Here is a 24,083-nt window from a genome sequence, read left to right on the forward strand (position 1 = left end):
TATTTACAATCTGCGCATATCCCTTCCGGTGTCCCCAACCCCCAACTTCCTTCTCCAGAGGGAACAATTCCCACCTCTGTGAGCACCTGCAGGCCAGGCTGGCTCTGCCTTCTCTCCTTCCTCACCGCCCTGGCAGCTTTCGTCCACCTGGGATATGTAAACTGCCTATGTAGGTGTTTTACAGGCGGTGGGCGTTGTGAGTACTGAGGCTTTCTCTTATTCTCTGCTGCCAGGTCACCCTCAAATTCTGATCACACACTGCAAGAACAAAGTCACAGAATAAGCACTTTATGAACTTGAGAGGTGGAATAGGTTTGAATGTTTTATTTGGCTCCTGATCAGAACTACTGGAATGAAAAATTTCCCAAATCTAGATGTTACAGACAAGATGTTTGCTTTTGTGAAATACTAGCCTGAATGAGCAGATGAAGGACCCTTTAGACCTACGGCAGTTTGTAAATGTTGATTTAAGCTCTTTTGCCCTATTTCTTGCTCCTAAATTCAAAATTATTATTATTATTGCCACTTACTAATGTCTCCCACTTTGGCAAGTTTAACAGACTGATAACCACAAGCATTAACCTTAATGCATTTTGCTCTGTGATGGTGTGAGCTGGTGTTTACACGCTGAAGGACAACATAAGGAAAATACCCTGTGGTGAGCTCAGCCCTAGTTATTTCTGTTATTGTGCAACACAGATGCTTTCGGCTTAAACAAAACAAACTGACACGAGGAATGTGCGCATTTCTATTGTCCATGTGTGAATATGTGCACGTGTGTCATTACTGCCTGAGGAGCTCTCGGCTCAGCTCTCGGTGTAAGAGGATGAGGTGTTCATAGGTGTCTATCAGGTTAACGTAAAGGCATGCTGTTTGGGCCCGGAGCTCTCCGGCCCCGTCCGTCAGCAGGCGGGGATGTTCTTACCTGAACTCAGCAAGCCTGTCAAAGCACCACGACTGACTTACTTCAGCTCTCCCACTGGAAATGGCAGGACTATGTGCGAATGGCCCTCGGGCTGTAGCTATCTGAAATGAGTGACACTCATTCACACACAGCTGTGAACAAGACCAGTCCTGAGGGTCCAGAGGGCAGGGGAAGGTTAATGGAAGAGTGGAAGGCAAGAGGGGGTTCACCTGGATGGTATTACCTTTTGGTTTGAGCCCTTTTGTTAACCACACTGACAAAGCTGAGAGAAAGCTTTCTCCTCTTAGTTCTGAGGTTATTGTATTCAGGTGCTCTGAGGCGAATCAGAAAAAAGAAAAATACTATTAATGGGTTGAATTATCTCCTATAATGGAAGCTGGCAGAATAATTACCCTCCACTGGTTTAGCATGGAAGCAGAGTTATTGGGGTCAGTCGGTCTGGTTGTACAGTCAGCCGTCGCTCAAAACAGCCCACAGACTGTCTGCGCCCTGCTCTGTGTGTGTGTGTGTGTGTGTGTGTGTGTGTCTGCCCACCTTGTCTGAAACATGACACCAGCACACACCAACTGACATTGCTCCAGTCTTAACATGGTGTCAGTCTGCCATTCAGCCTGTATGTGAGCTATAAGGAATGAGGCCACAGGTGCTGTGTGAGACTTATGGCCTGAGCTCCGCTAACAAGTCAGATTTCCATTGCACACAGAAAAGTGTTAAGCCTGAACCGCAGTAAGTCAGTTTTGTGCTGAAGCCAGGTTTATATTTTAATGCCACTGAGAGTTTATCCGAGGCTGGGGTGTTGTCGAGCCTGTGTGGACTCTGGGTTTACTGGGTCTGAGGTGTGGCGTGTAAGTCTAAGAGGTTTACGGTCCGTATCAATCAAAAATCTCCGATGTTGTCTGGAGGCTTGATTTCATTTTGCACAGTGGGAAGTCAAGCTATCGTTGCTTTATCAGCTGTTTTGGCCACTCACAGCTGCTCCTATTTTGTCTCTTGCCCTCGTTGGTATCCCTCAGTACCTCCTCTCTTTCTCCCTCCCCCTCTCTTTCTCCCCCCCCCCCCCCTCTCTGTGCCTCTCTCTCTCTCTCAGCAGTTTGGCAGCTGTTGTTGCCTTTTTGTCACTACCACTGGCAATAGGCAACTTATAGTTGCCAGCGGTGGTGAGTTGCCAGTGGTAGTGAGTTGCAGGAGGAGGAGACACAAAGGGAAACGGAGGGAGAAGAAGGGCCACCTGCGATTTCCTCCCTCTGGTCATGCATGGTAGCAAATTTTGATCTCCCAAAGCAAGCAATTGCGATGGTGCGACGAGAATAGAACGTTGACCTGATGATGCATCGACATCCCAGCGCGTGTGCACGCTCTCTATGTGTGCCTCCATCTCAGGCTGCTTTTATAGGCCATGTCTCGGAGGAGGGCAGCTGTTGGGTGATGATTGGCACCCTGCTCCCCATCTCCTTCCCCTTCACTTCCTGCTGACAAACCAATAGCACCACAGACGAGTCACAGACAATCCGAGCGGGATTTTGAGGCCACTCAAACGAGCATGCCGCCAACCTCAGTGCCGTGATACCAACCTTATCATGTAACAGATCGATCAGATCTCTGGTTGTCCCTTATTTTTTTAGCAGAGCAGAAGCAACGAAAGAGAGGTGGGAGTATTGTGGTGGAGTCATGCACATTTGAAAATAGGCATTTCACACAATGAGTAATCATTGTGTGAGTGATCAAGCAGATATGCCGACAAGATTCTGGCTTGTTTTCTTTTTCACTGCATCTCCAAAAAAAGACGTCAAACGCTGATCGATTGCCCGTTGCTACGGGAGGCTGCTTCATTCATTCAGCTCCGTGTGACATCAACAGATCAATTTGGAACACACACAACCTCAGCCTCTCAAGGTCAAAGACAGGGCTGCTGCATGCTCAAACGGTCTGTGTTCTTTGATCGCTGTAAGGGTGAGTGTATGTGTAAGTGATGTGCGCATGTATTTGTGTGTCAGCCCCAGTTTTCATATTCCATTAGTCCCAATAACAAGGGCAGCACACAAGAGCACAAACACAGACAAGCACGGCCCTCTGTCATTTCAGCCGGAGCATGTCATTAAATTGGGTGCTCCTGTAGTTACTGCAGGAAATAGCAGGAAAGAAAAACTCCTCGCCCTGCGCTCAAGTGCTCTGCTGCTGGTTTTCTGTTCAATGCCATGTCACCAGCCACAGAGAAGCATGCCTGGGAAAAAATAACTACATGTTTTTCTTGGTGCTGCAACTTGAATAGCCGGCTGGAACTGAAGAGAATGCACGTCTTGCTATTTTGCTTTTGGAAAAATAAAAAAAAGAAGAAGCAAGCAAGCACCTTTTTCTTAGTCTTCCCACACGTGTTTGCTGATTATATGTGCTGGTTATGTGCAAAAGATGATGTTCCAGTGCACTCCTGCCATCCGGGCTGGTATTTGTAGCAGCGTGTAATCGTCCCCAGCTGCACCACGCACGTTGATCAGGTAGTAGAAATTGTTGCAGCTGCAGTGACAAGCTATCAGCTCCCTGAGAAGCAGGAATACTGAATAAAATTAAATAGGTTTAAGTTGGCAAGTAGCCCTTGATGGCAGCTTCTGCAGGAATTAGCTGCTCAGTTTGACAGAAAGAGTGCTGCATGGGTGTTTCCCAGGCCACATGTGGCATTTATCAAAATGCAGCGAGCACGCTGGTAATCCAACACTGGTGAAATATGAACTGAAGGCATTTCTCTGCGAATTAGTGGCAATCAGAAATGTGAGGAATGCAGAAATGTCCGGGGCTCCACATGAAGGGGAATCCAGGAGGCAGAGATGTGATGTATAAGAATGTCTGAGTTTCCCACTCCAATCAAAGTTATTTGTCACACCCTGCACAGGCAGTCCCATTAATCATTACAGGTAGAAACAAAGCCAGCACCATGGGCCAATGCTGCACACCTGAGAGAAAACACAACACAGTGGGGCCACTGGTGCACTGGTCAAGGTAGTCTGCTATTTCTCCCATGTTTTAAGACGTTTCTTCATTTAGCAGCGCAAGATAAAAAATAATAATAATAATAAATGTATGGAACACCTCATCAACATCTGTTGTAATATCATTTTTATCACCATTCTTATTTCAACTGGATATTAGAGCCAGCAAGCAGGCGAAGTAAATTACTCTGCTTTATATGAATTCAGCGGCCATTTATGAGACCCGTAACTCCTGTAAACAGCATTAGATTTAGCGCTGTGCTAAATATAACACACCAGAGACAGTGCAATCCTTCACCCTGCATTCTGTGCACCAACAAATGCGTTCTGGTTACCACAGCAGCCAGTTTTAACAGTTTTAAACTGTTTTAAGCTCTGTGTTATTTCAAGCAAACAGCAATTGTCAAGTGTAACAACATGTTGTAACATGATTAACTCTGAATCAAATTTGCTTGATGAGAAAAGAGTGATTCTACCACCGACCTTTATTGTAATCTAGTACATAAAAGAAGATTCTTCTCAGGTATTTACTGTTTTTCCTCTTGATCGTTTATTCTTGATTTTTACACTGTCTCCATATTTTGTGGAACTGTTGAAGGATCGACCTTGTGAGTTTATTCAGAAGCACACGAAGTGTTGCTTAACATATCCTGAAGCTTCAGGTACTTTTCTGTGTGGACATGAATGTACACAATTGGTTTGTGTAGCTTCTCATCCACAATTTGGACTGATGTTCTTCTATTATGAATGATTCACATTGTTAAGAACAAGCTAAAACAGAATCTGGTTCTACCGTGGATATAGTGGGAGGCGTTGTCAGATATGTGTCAGGCAGCAGCTCTTGCCAAACACAGTATAGTGGAAGTCTAATATTGTGGACAGATTCATTTAGTTTAGTTTCATTTGACGATGTATCCAAAACTTCAGCCATGCATCTCATCTTTGTCAGTACGTAGGAGACCGTGTTGTGTTTCGTTTCTGAGAAACGTTACAAATGGCTGGAGTTCCTGACATACTCGTGTGCGTGATGACATCTGTGGTATGTAGGGTTGGGTTACCTGTTGTAATTCCGCAGCACATTCAGCGCCTTCTACACGGTGGCTGAACCTTTAAGGGTAAGGATTACCTAGCATTATAATTAAATGACAAAGGTGTTTTATCATCAGTTTGGTGAGTCACCACGATCCCATGACGACACAGAGATGTCAACCAATAATAGCAAGTGCAAAATCTCACAGATTATTGGACTGAATTGTTCTTCCTAAATAGGCATACAGCTATTTGAAGCACCAATATATGAGACTGACCTTTCTGACGTAATAATAATAGCCAGTTGTTCCTACCTACCATTATAAAACTGATTATCCAATCACAACAGAGATAAAATTAGCTGATGCAAGTTTGAGAACAGAATTAGATATCTGTTTTTAGTAAAAACATAACTCATCCGTTCCATCTATTGCCTCCGGTGGCAGCAGGTGCTGTAATGATGGAAAGGACAGAGGCACAAAGGTGGAGGAGAGTCAACAGACACTTTAGAAGGGAGATGTATTTATGGAGGCAGTGTGTTTGCTCTGCACTGAGCACTGACACCTTGACACACACCTTGTCCACAGTGAAGGGGCCAAAGTGACACTTGGCGGTGCTCTGTAAGCCACAGAATGACAACGCCTAGCCTTCAGACATGTACAGACCTGCGGATAGGCTTCTCCTGTTCCTCTAATTTGGTCTCTGGCAGCTGACGGACATTCAGATTCCTCAAACTGGTGTCCCTCGATCAGTCAGACTGTCTGTCCTGATTGTCAGGTTGTATTGCAGCAGTGATTGCAAGGATGTCAGTGGCTTCAACTCCTGTGGGAAATACCCAAATCACGAGAAACAGATGACAGGAAAGGTGGTGTTTTCAGAGAAATTCATAGGATATGGATTGTAGGCAGCAGCAAGCACAATAATGACAAGGGCCTCGATGTTTTCTCCTCTGTTCAGCTAACACTTGTAATGTATTTTCAATACCTTCTCTCTCAATTTTGCATTCTGCCACTGCAGCCCAAAGAAGCTCTGTCCCACTAGATTTCTATATTAAATGAAAAACTGATTTTATTTCCGAGCAGCAGCACTTCAATCCGTGACAAATCACATTTACTTCAAAAGTCCAATCTCAAAGGTAGAGGCTTAAAGGGAGACCTTGGAAGCAGCCGAATACTTTCTGCATACATCTGCATTGGTGCACTGGGGATCAAGTCATACCATGTTTTTGTACCTTTCAGAAAATTTGTCTCTTATTCCAATGTGAATCATTGTCAATTACCCTCATGAGAAATGTGAACTCTCTCATTTACAGACAGATAAGTGTCTTTTTGTGAGAAAGTAAAGGATCAAATGGGCTGCTGAGCAACTGGAATCCTGCTGCCGGATGCAGAGCCTCACAGGTGCTCTCTTCAGGGGAATCCAGTGTTTCATAGGGAAATGTATCCGCACAGCCTCAGTGAATATCAATCGCACACGCACACATACACACACTTAACATATGTGTGCCTGCATCTCCTCCTGATGCACCATTCACAGTGGCATTGAATCATAGGGGGTGAGTCATCCGAGGAGGCATTGTTCTGTTGGTCAATCAAAGCGATGGCTGGATGTCCGGTGTTTCTGGCCTCCCGCTTTGTGGCATGTGGAGGAAAGTGTGTTTGCGTGTATGTGTGTTTAGGGCGAGCCGAGTTCCATACATACATGAGCTCCAGAGAGGTGGTGAAACAGTTTGAGAAAATTTCTCAAACTTCTCACGTGAACCATGACATAATTAGAACAAGTCAGTTTAAATGTATCTTGAGATTAAAACCCTTCAATGATGAACAGCTTTGGTAGTAATTCACCATGAGTTTACTTGATAATATGTTAATGAGGATCTTAAGGTGCCTTAATGATGAAATCTAAAAAAATCATGATAAGATTGGGTGATGAATCATATTGTAAAGACTCGTTGACATTTATTATACTAATTTATAACTGCAGACTTAAGCTTTAATTAGCTAAAGGTCAAGAATTATTCTACTTTACGGTAAGACAGTTATAAATAGTATGATAAACTTAAATAGTAATGGTTTTTTTCTTGAGGCTTCTCCTTTATCCACATCGGAGAGAGGCAACTTGCAGATAAGCGCAGAACGGCACGATTCAGCTGCGCTTAGCATCACTCTGACGCCACAGCTTCAGAGTCTCCGGCTCACTTGTTATTGTGTCTGCTTTTAGACTTCTCGCACGGCCATTGTCCTGTCACTGGAATGTCCTGAGACCGTGGTAATTTGTTCGCTTGAACACTTAGAGAAATATGCAAAGCATCTTATTTGGAACTCTGAAGAACGTCAGAACAGGTTTGGCACTCCTACCTGCGGCACACAGAGGACTGAACTGAACTGAAAACTGAAATTATGCATACTTTGTGGGATTTTATTCATCGGACTGCTGGTATCTATTCCGTCAGAAGTACAGAGGGTTCAAGAGACTCAAACCCTTGCCATAAAGAGAAATAGATAGTGATTAATTCATCTACTCTATAGAGGCTTCAGAATACAAAGCCACTTCTAGTAGACTGCCCTCAAAGTGATCCCTGCAGTCTGATAAATGACCTTAACGGTTAAAACACCTCAGAAAGGTTACTCTGAACCTTCTCAATATTCATTGTATTGCTCTTTCCCCCATTGTTAAATTATACACAATAATTTAGTCATGAACGCCCTTGCCATTAATTAACAGTTTCCTTGACTTAGGTCGCTGGTGTGGAATTTACAATTACTCACTGCCTGAGAGGAGGTAAACAATGGTTTTAAAGGATAGGAATGTGTGTTTGTTGAGCTAATAGCACGGAATCTGTTGCATAAGCCTAATGATAAAGGCAGGATGTCAGGCAGAGCTGATATCATAGGCCTTGTTAAAGTTTTTTTTTCCCAGTCTACGGTTGAGTCACTTCCCGCCCAGATACGTGGCTATGTATTATAGTCATTGTCGATGATCTTAATTACACACCAGCACTGAGCGCTGATTATGAGAATGCATTTTAAAGTTGATTTTATTTGCACTAGTGCATTTCTTAAGTTCCATTCTCCGTATCCTCAAAGTAAATCTGTCGAGATGTAAACAGACGTATCAGCGCTCAGAGATATTTTTGCTTTAACGCTTCACTGAAAATGCGGCTCCTGTGATCCAACAGGACGCTGTCAGAAGACGTAGTCGAAGCACGCCATTGTTCAATAAATGAGGTTATGAATTTATTTTCTCCCCCTTGGCCCGCAGTGTAAACATCAGAGTGGACGTCAACTCCAGACGTCCAGTCTGTTTGGGCTTTCCTGCCATGTATTCTCCGCACCCTGTATGCTCCCACATATTAAAGATTACCATCTTTGGTGATTTGCCAGTTCTTATCTCCCTGATGGCACTGAGGGGATCACACAAATGTGTGACATTGTGCTGTTCCACTGCTCGAATACGCGAATAAACATAAAGACAATGGCGGTTAGCTGAGGAATGCGTCTTGTGAGGTGTGGCAACATTTCAAACTTGTTTCATATTCGAAAGCTGTTTACTGTATGCCAGCGAAACCATTCCTGTTACCTTTTCAACAGGGCTATTTGAGGTGTTTCAGACCACAAAATTAGATTCATCTTCCGCAGAATGAGGTATGAATAATTGAGCTTTTCCTATTAAGACTTGCGATCGTGTCTGTCTGCCCTGAGGGTTTTGGGCGTGACCTGCTGTGTGTGAAGACGTATTGTTGGTTGTAGGTTGCTTGTCCTTCCTACAAGGTCTTGAAATAGACTGAACACATTTATTTTCTTGTCACTGAGTTGCTACTGGATTCTATTGTTGCTAATCAAGCCAAACAGAACCATACGATTAGGTATTCTGTAATAAACTGCCTCTATATATTGTAATGTTTAACTTTGCAATATAATCCCATACATAGCATGTAGAGTCACGGACAAGTGCCTGAGCTTATTTAATCATATCGAGCATCTCAAAATGAGATGTTGTTTCCAAGTGTGACAAATGTCATTATTTGGGCCCTTACGGATTTCCAAGCTTAAGTGTAGACTGACAGGAAGAGTTGAGTTCTTTAATAGACGGTCTTTGTAGTGACCAGACACTTCCTGGCGGCAGGAAGTGCAGCACCCCCAAATAATAAGTTTGAATCTGGGCTCGCTGACAGCACGTGTTTTGTATCACGCAGATCACTCCTTTGCCCTATTCTGGAAGACACAAGAAAATGTCTCAATTGCGAGTCATTATTATGATGTATTTTGTGCCCTGTAACCTTTACCCGAGCATGTCGCAGTGACAGGCTCGAATTTTCAACAGTACGGGAAAACGCCTCACTTCAAATGCTTGAGTCTCTTTAGATCTATTGTATGAATTAAGTCAAACAGAACCTCTCTAGATCCAAATCTTTAAAGCATTTTCAGCGCTGACTCTGACCGGAAAGAATTTGACGAGAAAAAAAAATACAGCGACGTTGAAACCAATTAATTCTGTGGCAGGGTGTACCTGTTTTTTTGCTCAAAATAAACAATCAAAACATTCCCAGTGCAAGTGTCAAACTCTTTGTAAGTCAAGTGTGACATTTTATTATTGTCTTAGCATTTCGAGCATGTCCGTGAGAACATATTTTTCTGACAATCACTGCTCAATCGTCTCTCCCATGTGTGTTTTCACTTTAAAACTCAATCCGGTATTTTAAATGTATGGTTTGGATTTCAAAGTTTTCTACCATGTAGTTGGTATTATCTCCCCTTTACGTAGTATCTTCTTTCCTTACGCTGAAGCTAAAATTAATACTATTACACCAGTAAAACCAAGGGACTCATTGCTCTTGCTCAGGTCTCGATTGTGTGCTCACATTTATTTAGTGTTAACCTCCGTGCATTCTAACATCGCATGTGCTGATTCTGCTAAGAAGTGATAATGAGCCTCAAGAAAATGCCGGAGCTTATCAACAAACTGTAGACGAAATAAGGCGAACAGAGAGCTGGTGATGTGTGGTCCTGCTTATGGCTTAAAATAGGGTAGCTAATGATGTGAGGATATTTATTTTTTGACAAGCTGCAGAACAGTGAGAGTAATGATCTGTGGCCCCTGGCTTTTAAAACCCACGTGAACCAGCTGGTAGTGGGTGATTGTGGACCTCTCCCTCATCTTATCTCCAGCGTGCACTGCAGAACTGCACGTTCTGTGTGTGCGCATTTCTCCAGCAGTGCCGTGGCCTCAGAGCGTGGCGGTAAAGCTCTTTCAGAGAGCTGGACCTGCGGGGAGCAGTCATCAGAGTCATTTAGCATTACACAATAGACCTGCAGCACTTAGCCATATATATATGCTCGTGATGGGGGCTGCAGGATGGGAGGGAAAGAAGGAAATGCAGGCAACAAGAGGGAGAATGGTGAGACTGAGAGCCGGAGAGATGCGCGGCGCTCATTATTTGCAATGAACAAAGTAATCCCAGCACCAGTGAAAACCCAAACTAATTTGAATTAATAGTGCAAGTTAATTTTAAATGAGATTTTAGATTACATTTCAAATTCTAAAATTAGATTTTTCTTTCTCCAGAGGGACACAGGGAGATCCGAGTTGGAATATTCCAGGGTGGAGGTTTCCTGTATGAAATCGGACAATCATACCAAATTTAATTTATATTTTGAATGGTGTGGAGTGGTAACATTAATTTACATTAGCACACACACAGTACAAACAACCATGTTTTTCTGTAACAAGTGTGATTAATACATTACAAGATATATCTGTTATTTCCGTCTTTATAAAAATTAGTACACTTAATGCTCTTTTTAATGCGCATGTTCCTGCTATTTTCCATTTTAGTTAAGAACTTTTCCTTCTGTATTCTTTAAAGAAATATGACATTACACAATCAACGCATTGGTCTATTACTGAATAATACATAGTCCTAAAAGTCAACCAGTCAATAAAACATGGACTATAGCACCTTAATCACTTGCCTAGAGTTTTTTCATTTAAATACCTGCAACAAAGTTACATGATTGCTTTGGCATTGTATTAGATAACCCTTGCCTCAAAATAGGGATTAAATGGCTATCTTTATCCTTTTTCTATTTTATCACACCAGAATTGTGCCTGTTCCAAACTACAGTTGTGCTTCAATCTGATTACGGTCCCTTATCCTGTTGGTTGGCCTCAGCAACTGTGGAACTGTGGTGCCTCTATCTTATATAACAACCCCCTCCTCACTTTCCTCTCTCCTCTCCTCTGTTCCCTTCCTCCTCTGTATGCTTATGCTGATGATCATATCAAAACACTCCAGCCTGCCTCCCCAGCTCCCACCGTCGCCGTCGAGAGTACCATCTCTTGCCCTCTCTCTCTCTGCGAAGACACAAAACTCAGTTTGAGAGCATTAAGAATTCAGGTCTGTTTGGGCTGGTCCTCCTCATAAATGCTGACTTAAAAGCCCCGGGAACGCGGCCTGGTTGTCCAGTCAGCAGTGCAATTAGGGGAGCACATTTTGGAGCACTTGTGTTCCTTTCACTGAGACACAAGTTCACTTGTAAGAAGTTAAGATGGAGCAATTATTTATGGCCACGAAGATGCCAAGGTCCTCTCCCTGGAGTTAAGTGGAAAAGAATCAGTGCTGCTGCTTTATTGTGTTTTATCTAGTTAGTTTAACTGCAATTTCAACAATGACACATTAAACTGCGAAGTGCCTGAACTGCCTCATTTACATTCCAAACTGTATTTCTTTTCTAATCTACAGCTCTACATTAGCCTAACTCCTTCTCCTCCTATCTCACCAATTGAATAAATCTTTCCTCTGTGATATTTACCGGTGCTTTTTCATCCGTATTTAATATTCCTTTGCCTGGTTTCTTGCACTAAGTGTAAGGCAAGTATAATGTACTCCTAATCGGTTGGAGCTGAGTGGAGGTGTCCTCTGGCAGTCCTTCACCGTGTCTCTGGCTGACTGGTATCACACAGTTGATCTGGACAGGTCTTGACTTAATAAGCGAACCAGAGAGCTGAAAGTTGGCTCAGTCCAGTCGGAATTCGAGGATTTTTACAACAAAAGTGCATTAAAGCGAAGGAAATTGAATCCGTGTACAAATATGTTTCAGCAGCAGTAACCTTAATTCCATCACTGTATACACTCTAAGGTTTTCTCCTTTTTCCCTTCTACAGTCTTCATCTGCAGTTTCATGGTGGCAGCTCCCATCTTCGGTTACCTGGGCGACCGCTTCAACAGAAAGGTCATCCTGAGCTGTGGCATTTTCTTCTGGTCCATTGTTACTCTGTCGAGCTCCTTCATCAGCAAAGAGGTACGACACAGCTCTGATGGGAACTCAAACAGTCGCAGCGCTAGGCCTCCAGTCTTATTCTATTAGGCTGCCCCCTCCCTGCGCTTACGAGCTAATTATTCTGTTATGATCTGGATATGCTCGATGTTAAGGCAAGTGGAATGAAATGACACGCTCATCAAGTGAGACACCCGCTTTGCCTTTGTAGACATACTTTATGTCTCATTCCCTCCCTCTCTCTCCCTCTCTCTCTCTCATTGGCTACCAGCCAATCAACTAATGAAGGCCCATGCCTCACAGTTGTCTCGATTACAATACTTTAGAAGATAAGACTGACATTTCAGTGCCCCCTGACAAGTGGATTTAGATTGGCTATCTCTGAAAGCCCCTGTGTACAGGGCAGTGTTGGATGCATTAAACAATAACATTATTCTTGGGGGCAGTGATGTAGGGGGAAGGGTATCCAGCTGAGAGTAGACATCATATTACAGTAAAAGGCTCTGTTCATTGACGTTTGTGTGGCAGCGTGTTGACATATCCTGTTATGCAGTCTTGATGGTGATTAGAATCAAAATGTAACAGACTCCCTATCTAAAGTTGCTCCATTCCCAGGGATATGTGGCATTAGAAGCTCTGCTCATTAAATTCATGCAGCACACTGCAGAGCAGTGTGCCACAGTGTCAAGTCTCTCGTGAGTCAGCCTGCTCGCTGCCATGGCTCTTCAGCCCAGAGCTGTGGAACTGAATGACAGCCTGGAGATGTCGATGGTCTCAAGAGAGCGTCCTTCGACTTCAATCCCCTATACACCCGTCTCCTATAGGACACAAGATTGCAGCCATTTGCCTAAGCAGGAAATACACTGGATGAGCTGACATGACGGGCCACTTCACTTCTGACAAATGCTGCACACTACTGATGAGGAGACGAGTAATCATCGTCAGCACACTCGGTTCTTTACCCTGAACTTTAACTCTACCCCTTAAGACATGTTCTTGAGAGCGTCAATCAAATGGGACAACTAGGCTGTTATGTAATAGCGCTACGGCGCTGTCGCCATGAGAGATGAAAGATATGACATGTAATGAAATGTTAATGACCACTTACGACTGAGTCCTATCATTATCCATTTAAGTCACTCTCGGGCATTTTGGAAGGCTTTGCAGCAGCTATGGAGTTCAGCTCTTATGTAAGAGAAATTCATCACTTTCACAAAGTGGAATTGCATCATTTCTTATAATGGCATTGCCATGACAGATGAATGCTGCGATATGATTACTTGTAGGTAATTTGAAATACATCAAATTACACTTCAACGGCAAAATGTATTTATTTGTTAGTATTTTGTTTAACTTCATAGCCCATACTCATCTAGAATAAATATAGTGGACAATAAGAACTATTGTTTTAATGGGACCTGACTGGATGGACTGATGAAGATCTTTTAGTCTTTTCAGGATAATTCATCATTTGCAGCTATCCAATGCATGACTCGGGGACAGGCAGGTTAAAGTCTCCTCGTAGCTTACTTGGAAAAAGTGCACTTTCAAGGAAGGCAGACAAGAAAAAAGTGATCAAGGAAAAGAGTTAAAAACAAACAGGACAGTTCAGATGAAAGTGCACAAAGAAAGGGTGGCAAGGAAAAACGATGGAACTGTGGTACCGTATATATACTGAGGGAACTAATGAGTGAAGTGGATGCAGGTTTGCAGGAGAGCAGTGAAGATCAGGTGATGCAATCGGCTGGAAAGCAGCACAGGTGGGAGTGGTTCGGTCTGAAACGACAGGGGAGTTAGAAGCAGGGACACAGAAAAGGGCAGAAAACAGAATGAATAGAAAATTAGGACGAGAAAATACAAGCAGTCATGAAGTAGGCTAATTTTGGAGGTTGGAGCTCACGATATGACACACATAGGATGAAACTGATCTCCATTAAACCATTAATAATAGCCATTAATGTAGTTTTTTATTGATGTAGAGTAATGACTGGCTGTTACATCCTTCACTCCTGACATGAGAAAGATCATTTCTCCCCTATCCACAGTTTTAGTTTATGGGTCATTATTGAAGTGAATGCAGTAGATGTGGATGACACACGTAGCAGTGAAGAGGGCAGTAAATTTTAGTACGCTGCTGCAAAGTATCCCCTTGAATGCAGTGAAGCTGCTTTGTGGCCATAAGGTCATGGGTTTGCCTCCCCCTATATCCATAGCTTAGGTGTCTTGAGCAAGTAGCTAAAAAAAACTGCTTCTCAGGTGCCATGCAAGGCTGCCCACTGCTCAAAGTGTCACCACGGCAAATAGATCTGACTGACTGAACTGATTAAACTGAAGTGTCAATGATCTGACCACAGTTCTTACACAGTTTATAGTCTGAAAAACCTGAAACTTGTAATCCTACTAATAAACGTGAAGCACTGCATGTCTGTGCATTAAGACAGGCAATCGACTGCAGGATATGGAAAAACAAAAACATTTTGGAAAACTAAAATTAAGAATATGTTAAGATATTTTTTCTGCAAAAAAGGCACTATACCAGTGCATTTTAATTATTTAAAATGTGACGATGAGCATGCAAATACCTGCTAAAATGTCGTCCACATTAACTTTAATGCAGCCTGAGTATATGAGTATATATTTTTTTTCTTAAAATAGACTGAAAACTGTTAAAAGTGTGGGCATTTCCCAAACTTTTCTTTTCTTTTACAGTGTCTAAACCAAATTTTTGTGGCGCCTGCCTGGAACTGCTGCTTGGATCTTATTTTGTTGTTGTCACTGCTACCAGCATTTCTCCTCCAAAAGCTGATGATAGTCTAGTGACCACACACAAAGAAAAGGGCTGCCACTATGATCCCACTAACCAGCGGGCCATTAAAGGAATAAAATAGACTGGGAATCACTTGAAACAATGTGACAAAAACAAAGATATACAGCAGCCAAAGTATAGGGTGACCAGAAGCACGTATCATGGAAAATAATATGGGTGAATACCACAGCGGAGCTTTCTGTGTTGGATGTGTCCCTTGGGTGACATTTCACAGTGAGGTGTGTGTGTGTGTGTGGTGTAGTCTCCAGAGGATGTTTGATGGCTTTGGGTTTGACCTCATGACACAATGTCCCATCCACCAGCAGAAAGCCTGGATTGACGGCTGAGGGCTCAGGTCAGCTCTGAGGTCGCTGTCTCAGCTCTGCCTCTCCTACCTGCAGCCCCTTCATTAATCTCATCATGCTCTCGGGCTCAGTGTGTGATGAGAGCCAATACGTTCAAGCAGCAAATAAAAAGATATTACATGTGAGGTTAAGTAAAGCTGATGAGAAATTCTTACAGTCACAGTGTGAGTTGATTGCCACATTAAGGAGCTCTCGTCTACATTCAGCTTATTTGACTCAGTGGATCAACAGATAAGACACACTCTAGTGACCAGTATTTGCGTCATTCCACTGTGTGGGGGAACCAGATTTCTTTGCAGCTTCACAAGCAGACACGGGAGTCTGCATCTAGTGAGTAGTGGTTGCCATAGAAACAGTTAACAATCCAGCTGCCTACACAGGTGCCTCGGCCAGCTTGCCTGCTCCTATTAAAGCCTTTTAAGGTTTCTTTTTTTTTTTTTTAATTATTATTTACATCTGATGATGAGAAGATAATATGCTGTAATAATTGAATATGGCTTAACTGGATTAAACGCATTAAGTTTATTCAGCGCGGACGCGAGGCTATTTCATTGTCCTGTGAGTGTTTTTTTTTTTTTTTGGCATGCATTCAAACTCAAGGTGAAAGACTGTCATATCACGTGCTGTACAACAAGGAAACGGTCTCACGACAATAAATCTTTGTAATACATGTGTCATTAATAAAGAATCACATACACATGGCGACTGGGTGCATCACATGAGCCTTAATCCATGCGTCATTTTCAGCATTTTCAGGAGTGTCCAGCTCTGATGAAGTGGTAAATAAGATTATCAGCAGAGGTGTGTCTGCAGCCGTGCTATGTGATCTTTCACCCACACTGGCATACACCAATGCTGAATCATCAATGAATCAATAAACCTTTAGAAATCAAATGTAGTGTCAGAATTTGTTTAGTCTACCAAGTCATGTGAGGACTAAAAGGGGCTTTTTTTTCTCCCCTAAAGGAAATAACAAAAGTTGGAGAAAAATTTGCTGGCTTGACATAGTGCTCTGAAGAAAAGTTTCTCTGCAGAGAGAGGAAACAAAACTCATAGCCCTTCTTTCTCTCTCTCCCTTCCTTTCTTTCTTTCTCCACAGTACTATTGGCTATTTGTGCTCTCAAGAGGACTAGTGGGGATCGGAGAGTCCAGCTACTCCTCCATCTCTCCCACCATCATAGGAGATTTGTTCACTAATAACAGCCGCACCATGATGCTCTCTGTCTTCTACCTGGCCATCCCCCTGGGAAGGTAAGCAGCAGGCAGACCCTGCACTCTTGAAGCAAAAACAAGATATATGATGTTCTGTATAGTGAGTGAGATGTTTATGAATCCGATGATGTTTAATCTTTTAATCTTTTTATCCAAACTAGCCTGTCCTTCAAAATTACCCAAAAAAATAGATAAGGTCTCTCTTATTTGAACCCGGGTTTGTGGTTTCAGAGGAAATCTCAGTGAAGAATTTGTTATACAACCAATTTAGTGTGCTGATCGTATCAGTGTTTAATGTCAGGTGGGAGACAGTCAGACAAATGAGGAAGGGAAAGACTGAACCGCCCTCTGAGTGGTCGTGTTATGGCTTGCCAAAAATGTTTGGGTCACTGTAAACTGCCCAGCAACACAGACAATAGAAGGTGAAAGAGTTGGCCTCAGTAAAGTGCAGTCAAACATCCTAGCCAGTCTCCCACTTGTTTGTCTTTACTGAGGTTGTTATGACCGCTTCCAGGAAGTGACCTCAGGAATCAGACAGCATTCACAGGAAATGGTTTCTCCTGCTTGCCTTTTTTTTAAAAAATCTTAGTTTTTTTGTTTTTTTAAATACAGCACACATATTGCTGATATGTTTCTGGGTTGCGCTGGCGTTTGATGTGAGCGTGTTCTTCATGCTCAAGTTTTATTGCTGGTGTTGATTTTTCCAAACACTCTCTGGGTGGACTCTGATAAGATTAGCCATTAGTCACTCACTGGAAATATCATATGCTGCCTGCGCGTATTTGTCCTGCTGTGTTATTTTTGGCGGGCCAGCCACGAAAGCACAGTTACAGACTGTTACAAGCTTCATCGTGAGTTTGTGTTAAACCAGTTGATCGTGTTCTGGCCCTTTAGCAGCCAAAACTGATAAGAACCCACTCTTAAGCTTACCATCAATCTACTGTGCCAATCTGTTATTCTGATGGAAACCAGCACCTTCTGGCTAGAGGCTCTGCACAAGTAGACAAACAGGTCTGAAGTAAGCTTAGAAATCAGGCAGCTGGATTGCCTTTTTAATAAACTAACATAATATGTTAAAGGAAAAACAAGATATCTGTTGGGTGTAAGGTACGGTGTCACTGCTTCTTGACAAAATATTTTTCTAAATGTATTGCATCACAAAATGAATGAAGATAAAGACGCTACAGTGGATTTCTGCTCAATATGCGGTCCTTCACTGCAAATCAGGACTCATTACGTTCACACTGCTTTTAACAGTGTGGCCAAATGTGGCTTAGACCAACGCCAAATGAGGTCTGAGCGATCGAACCTCAGTGATTCCTTAATGCGACTAAAGCTGTGCACTCGTGATCGTATTACCATTTACATCTATTAGTTTGTCTCTCACTACTGGTGGCATCAGTGCCATAAAAGGCATTCCATCGTTTGAGGGTGGTGGATATTTTAGACTGGATTGTAGCAGTGGACTGGCTTTTTTTGTTTCGTATTTAGTCTAATGCAGTTTATACAGCTTTACAAAAATAAAGTTTCACTTTTTTGAGCCCACAGAATTTGCCACCCCACCACTGGACTAACTCAGAGCTAAGGTCCATGTTTCCACGGTAACAGCCTGTGACACCCGGTGATCAGCGGCAGTAAAAATCTAAAAGGGCAGAACTTCAAGCTCCTAACTCGAGCGAATCTGTGTCAGCGATGACAGTGAAGAACTAGATGAATCTATCTGAGGGCCGAATGATAGTTTGATCTCAGCTGCAGTCACGATATGTCTCTGTTGAACCGTGCCCTTTCGTGTTAAGGGTTGAGATGCAGCGACTTTGAAGGGCATGGCAAATACTTTCATTTTTGTAATCATTAAATCATTTCATGACCTATTTACAGCGGCAGCATTCTCAAGAATTTTTGCCGGAAGATGTTCAGGCCGCGATGATGGCAAATATCTAACTAGCATTCATCGTTTTGACCGCAATGCTCACATGTCAGAGGCCAGAAGCACGTCACAGCTTAGCGGCCACTTAAGCTGATAAGACCTGATCTGATCTAGCAACATTTCCCTTAAACATTCCACCACTGTTTTCCTTTAATACACAAAAAACACCCTTTAAGTTGGGTATAATGCAGTGAAAATACAGTTCCTTTGACAGCACAGCCTGTTTCCAGACAGACTTTCCACCTGCATTGTAAATGCACAAATCTCACATCCACAAATAGACCAGCCAAGTCGCTCGGGGTGCTTTGATCAACTACACGTCATATATCCTTTATGTCAAGTACTCAAACACTTAACACAGCTTTAATTAAACCACAAGCAGGATGTGTGTAGTGGAGGCGTAAGCTTAAGAGATGGAAATGTCACAGCTGAGTCATGACGGTGACCAATATATTTTGTAAATAATGTGCACTGATACACCTGAATAAACCTGGATCAGATTAACACATGTGATGTTTTGTGTTCCTCTGCAGCGGGCTGGGTTACATCCTGGGCGCCGGTGCCAAGGAGGCTGCGGGAGACTGGCACTGGGCACTACGGGTAAGAGCATCATCATCCTGAGCTCACACCACACACAAACATGCACACAAAGACAGATGAAGAGCCCCTCCTGCTGGGACTGACGTGAGGCTTGTTTTTCGGTCTGGGATCAGAGGAGTCAGCGGTGGCTGGGGGACACACATGGCTGAACAGACTGCGCTGCCTCGGACATTAGACAGAAGCGACAGAACAGGTTGCGACAGGTTGAATAAATGCCTTCTGCACATCAGCATTAGCTGTGCCTCCTGTCTCCTTAACAAACATGTCAAAAAAGCTCTCCAAACGTTTTAGCATCAAGTAAAGTCTAAAGCTTCTGATATGTGTTCAAAGTTAAAAAAAAAAAAACATTGCAGTGCAGTTGTGATTTAGTGGCTGCGAGAAGGGAAGTGGATTTCTCTTTAGTATAAAGGCCGGTGCTAGTTTTTCTCTTTCTGAGTTGTCCAAACACATTTATCTTTCATTGCACTTTGTCTATGGTGGTTGTCTTCGGCAAAACAGAATCAATGTCAGCTTCAGTGAAAAAAACGAGGTGTCAGTTCCTCAGTGTGTGTATGGTGTCTCTGACACTGCAGGGACTAAATGAATCACAACACGAGTTTAAAAACATTGCCATTAGGTCATGGTTTCTGTTGTGCTGCTGTAGTAAATGAATGCTCCAGGAGCCTGTGTGGACCCATTCTGTATTGTGACTGGTTAAGCAAATGTCTCCTTACGTCACATCACAAAGCGCTGTGCCAACATTCACACCAAGCACTTGCCAAAAACAAATTCTTTTAAAAAAAACATTGGAAAGTACATGATATGCAAATAAGTTGGTCGACCCATTGGTCGCAGAAAGCACTCATCACTTGAAGAAATGAAGACCTGTACTAGAAAACACACTGTACTTGTTTGTAGGGAGTAGCGCTTTGACCTGGCACAAAGACACATTTGTAACCACATACTGGCCCGCAAAATGCCCCAAAGGTGTTCCAAGAGCATTAAACTGGAACCCTTTTAATTAGTGGCTAATTTTAACCCCCAAGAGAAATTTATCTGTAGAAATTTGCTGATGGAGTATTACTAAAAGACGCCCTTAGTGGGCTGTTTTTTGCAGTAGCGCACTTTTAGAGGAGACGGGTGCAAAATCATAAATAAATCACTGTTGTCATAGCATGTTCTTTTACTGGGACTGCACTGAGAGCTTGAGACAAAAGATTTTGAGGTTTACTGCTCTATAAGGCATACCAACCATCATGGAGAGGGTCAGTGAAAGTTCTACTAGGGCTTCCAAGATACCATTGACTTCAGGGTCAGCTTTTAAAATTGACAAAAAGGAAGAAATTAAACATTCTTTCAGCGTGTCATAGTGGAAGAGATTCCTGGACATGACAGCTTGCTAGGCAGGAAGTCAATTTCTTCTCGTCTTACTGGAGCATAAAGAAAAAAAAAACCCTGACAACAATGAGCGGAGCAGTTTGTTCCAAAGCAGGCACAATGACGTTCCAATAAAACATTCTCAAAGCCAATTAATCACCGGTGTGGCATGCAGAGGAAAGCAAGTACCAAGACATGAAACGGCCCCTCTGCGCCAGTATCCTGCTTTAAGGAAAAAACACTAAAGAGCTTCCGCTTGTTTTTGCCTTACATGTTCCAGCTACCTTCCTGAAAATGTCAATGTTATCAAGGAACACAGGGAGAGATAGAATGTGTAGCAGGAGAGGGCAGTAGCTAATTTGTTTGATTGCCAGCCCTCTCTACAGGAAGCGTCTAATGGGCCCTGTGGGAGTCAGGGTCAAAGGTCACAGAATCCTGGCATCTCTTTAAATAATTATAAAGGGACTTGAGTGCAAAACATGTGCACAAAAATAAAATAAAAATCTAATATTTATTTTCCATGAGACGATCTCTAACTTCCATTAAGAAAGCACATTATGAAATTCTCATATAGCCGTCTTTCCAATTATCTTACTCCACATAGTAAGAGATTGCAGAGAAGACACAATATAGGAAAGGTAATAATCGGGGTTGGTTTAATCATCCCTCTTCTGAGACCAAAGACACTGCGCTGAGCCACATTATCAGCAACGTTACGAGCAGCATCCGTCACGGAATTACTCCCTCAGTGAAAAACTGAGACGCGCTCATACACAAACACATACGCACCCCTTTACAGTATATACTCGCATCTCACTCTAGCTCAGTACTTGCGCATATAAATGGCTTTTTATGAGCGACTAAATATAATGTGATGTATTTCCCCTGACATATGAAATTGGTTTCGCTTTTGGGAGTAGTTTGTATTACTCAAACAAATCCTCTTTCACACATCCCATCCTGCCTTTTGTCATTGTCTCCCCCACGCAGACACACACACAGGTACAAACATGCTGCCGAATAACCCATAAAAGATGACAGGGATCATGCTAGCAGATGGGCTCTTATGAGGTTTTCACCTTGGTGCAGGTCTCACAAAGCACCTCTAAAAAAGCCGAAAAGCTCTTTGAGACTCTTGTATGCTTGTACACACAGAGACAAGCCCACGCCCACACATGAACACACACACAGTGCCAGCAGAGTAAGCAAAGGGAATGTTCTTAGTTTCAGAGGGCTTGTATAGGATGTCAGCCGTAACACAGCAAACAGTGACCATCCATTCAGACTGTAGACATGCTGTTCTTTGTCCTCCATCTAATGTCTGCCCACCCCCCCAACCACTCACCACTGTGATGTCTTGCCATTATATGAGCCCTCATATGGCTCTCTGAACTGTTCAGTCGGGATTGATTTATTGATTTCTTGTCATGTTAGGTGTCCCCGCTCTTAGGGATCACTGCGGGAGCTCTGATCCTGCTGTTTGTGCCTGAGCCAAAGAGAGGCATCGCCGACCACACGGGAGTCCGCATCAGGACCCGCACCTCCTGGGTCTGCGACATGAAAGCCCTCGCCAAGAAGTAAGCCTGAGCTTCAGACAGTAGTTTCAGGAAACAGGCTGTCCAGTGATGAGCGTAGCCCCAAGGTGGCTTTTTAATTTTAAGGTGGCAGATCCCTAAGAGCCATGATTGCTATTAAATGTTGACAACGTTTTATACGGATTTCACCCACTTAACAATTATATTATATCAACAACATCAACATCCAAGTTTACTTTTTCCAGTGTAAGTCTGAACAATTTGGAACAAATTCTTTATTAGATATGGGTTAAAAACTGATACTGAAGATCATACCTTGAAGAAATGCACATATCTGGATGTTGTTACCATTAAATACATGGAAATGTCAATACTCCACCACCCTGCAGTACTGCTGCACTGCATCCACGACACATGTCCCATGTGCTAGATCTCTTTAAAAACAGTTTATAGAGTTTAACACAGCTAAAGAAGCTGCATAGATTTCCTGGAATCATTTTAGCCAAGCAACACATCTCCTACATAGTGTGGCTACGTAGGAGATCTGTAGCGTGGCTTTTAACTGCAAGCAGTCTCGCACATTCACCACCTATGGAAACACCAAATGTTATATTCGTCTCCTACATTCAACAGCCAGATTAAGCTCACATCGTGTCAGTGCACGTACCATTTCACATTAAAGCCACTTCGAGTTCATTGCTCAGCCAGATAGTTTCACTGACCCATTTCTCTTACTGTTTGTTCGGGTTTTACAAACAGGAAGAGCAAGTGAGAAGTTTGAGATTGTGTAAGAGGTAACAGTAGCTTGTTTATTTTTATTTTTTGGTAAGCCAACCAATAACTTTTTTTGTTCCTTTGTGGTTAGTCGCAGCTACGTGTTCTCCTCCTTGGCGTCGTCGGCAGTGTCCTTTGCCACAGGTGCGTTTGGTATGTGGATTCCTTTGTACCTGACCAGAGCCCAAGTGGTGCAGAAGACGGCAGAGGCCTGCACAAAAGATATTTGCAGCAGCACTGACAGGTAAGGGGTTACACAGGGTAGAGCTTTGAATTCTGACTTGTGTATGTGAAACTTGTAATATGAAACTACCAGCATCATTTGTGGTTCATGGATAAAAAAAAGTTGACAGACTGGGTTAAGGTGGATCTATGCCATTATAAACTGTAGCCCTGTTAATTTTGGAACTATTTCAGTGGTGCAGTATTCATGTGCAAAAAATGTTATTTCTACAGCTTAATCTTTGGGGCGATCACCTGTGTGACGGGGCTGTTGGGCGTGGTCATCGGCGCCGCCACCACACGCCTGTGCCGCCAGAAGACGGAACGAGCCGACCCGCTGGTGTGCGCCGTCAGCATGCTTGGCTCAGCAATCTTCATCTGCCTCATCTTCGTGGTGGCCAAGAAGAGCATTGTCGGAGCTTACGTAAGGCTCACTTCCTGTAACTCGTGTTGGCCATGTATTGTGTCTGCAGCAGAGGAACTTGATGTGATCAAGTCTGATTGTGCTTGTCTACTTCCACTTCACCACGTCTCCTTTGAAAAATGTCCCCCTGTCACAGAGTGATATCAGGAGACAAAGTCTGGCAACCAGTCTAACAAAATAAGGTTTAATGAAAGCCCATCGGTGTGGGGCGAATGTTGGAAGTCATAAGAGGACTGATCACAGTTCAGTTCAACCTAGGCAGTAAGAGTATGTTGCTCTTGATAATGAACAGCTTTAATTACAAGTTAGGTTGAGATGGCCACAGGAGCAGGTAGCTGAGGTTCACGCCTTATTTGGCCAAAAGAATCTTGGGTAATCGCAGCCTAAATGAGCCTATATGCCCTGAGAAGCAGGAAAGGGTGCAACTTAACAATCACTGACTTGAAACAATGCACTTTGGGCTGTTGGACTTAGCATTTCTCACTGTTATCAGTAACACAGAAATAGGAACTGACTCTCAACAAGTGGGCCAGTAATAGTGGTGGAAATGAGGAAAATATTTCCCATGCGTGTAAAGGAACATAACAAGCGGGTTTCCATGTCCTAGATATGTGACCTTGACTGACTCTGGCAAGTCTGGCTTCTTATTT

General features: G+C 43.0%; 1 protein-coding gene across 2 annotated transcripts in view; it reads left to right on the top strand.

The window, feature by feature from the left end:
- spns2 (SPNS lysolipid transporter 2, sphingosine-1-phosphate) overlaps nt 1-24,083 on the top strand; it is a 59,825-nt gene that overhangs the window by 19,981 nt on the left and 15,761 nt on the right. For both annotated transcript variants that reach the window (XM_084564596.1, XM_084564597.1), the window contains exons 3-8: nt 12,100-12,236; nt 16,483-16,634; nt 19,056-19,122; nt 21,913-22,055; nt 22,879-23,031; nt 23,244-23,433. In XM_084564596.1, the coding sequence (XP_084420722.1) occupies nt 12,100-12,236; nt 16,483-16,634; nt 19,056-19,122; nt 21,913-22,055; nt 22,879-23,031; nt 23,244-23,433 (842 nt within the window). The remainder of the gene's footprint in view (nt 1-12,099; nt 12,237-16,482; nt 16,635-19,055; nt 19,123-21,912; nt 22,056-22,878; nt 23,032-23,243; nt 23,434-24,083) is intronic.

The sequence above is a fragment of the Chelon labrosus genome (assembly GCF_963514085.1).
Source record: "Chelon labrosus genome assembly, chromosome: 17".
In the NCBI taxonomy this organism is placed as follows: domain Eukaryota; kingdom Metazoa; phylum Chordata; class Actinopteri; order Mugiliformes; family Mugilidae; genus Chelon; species Chelon labrosus.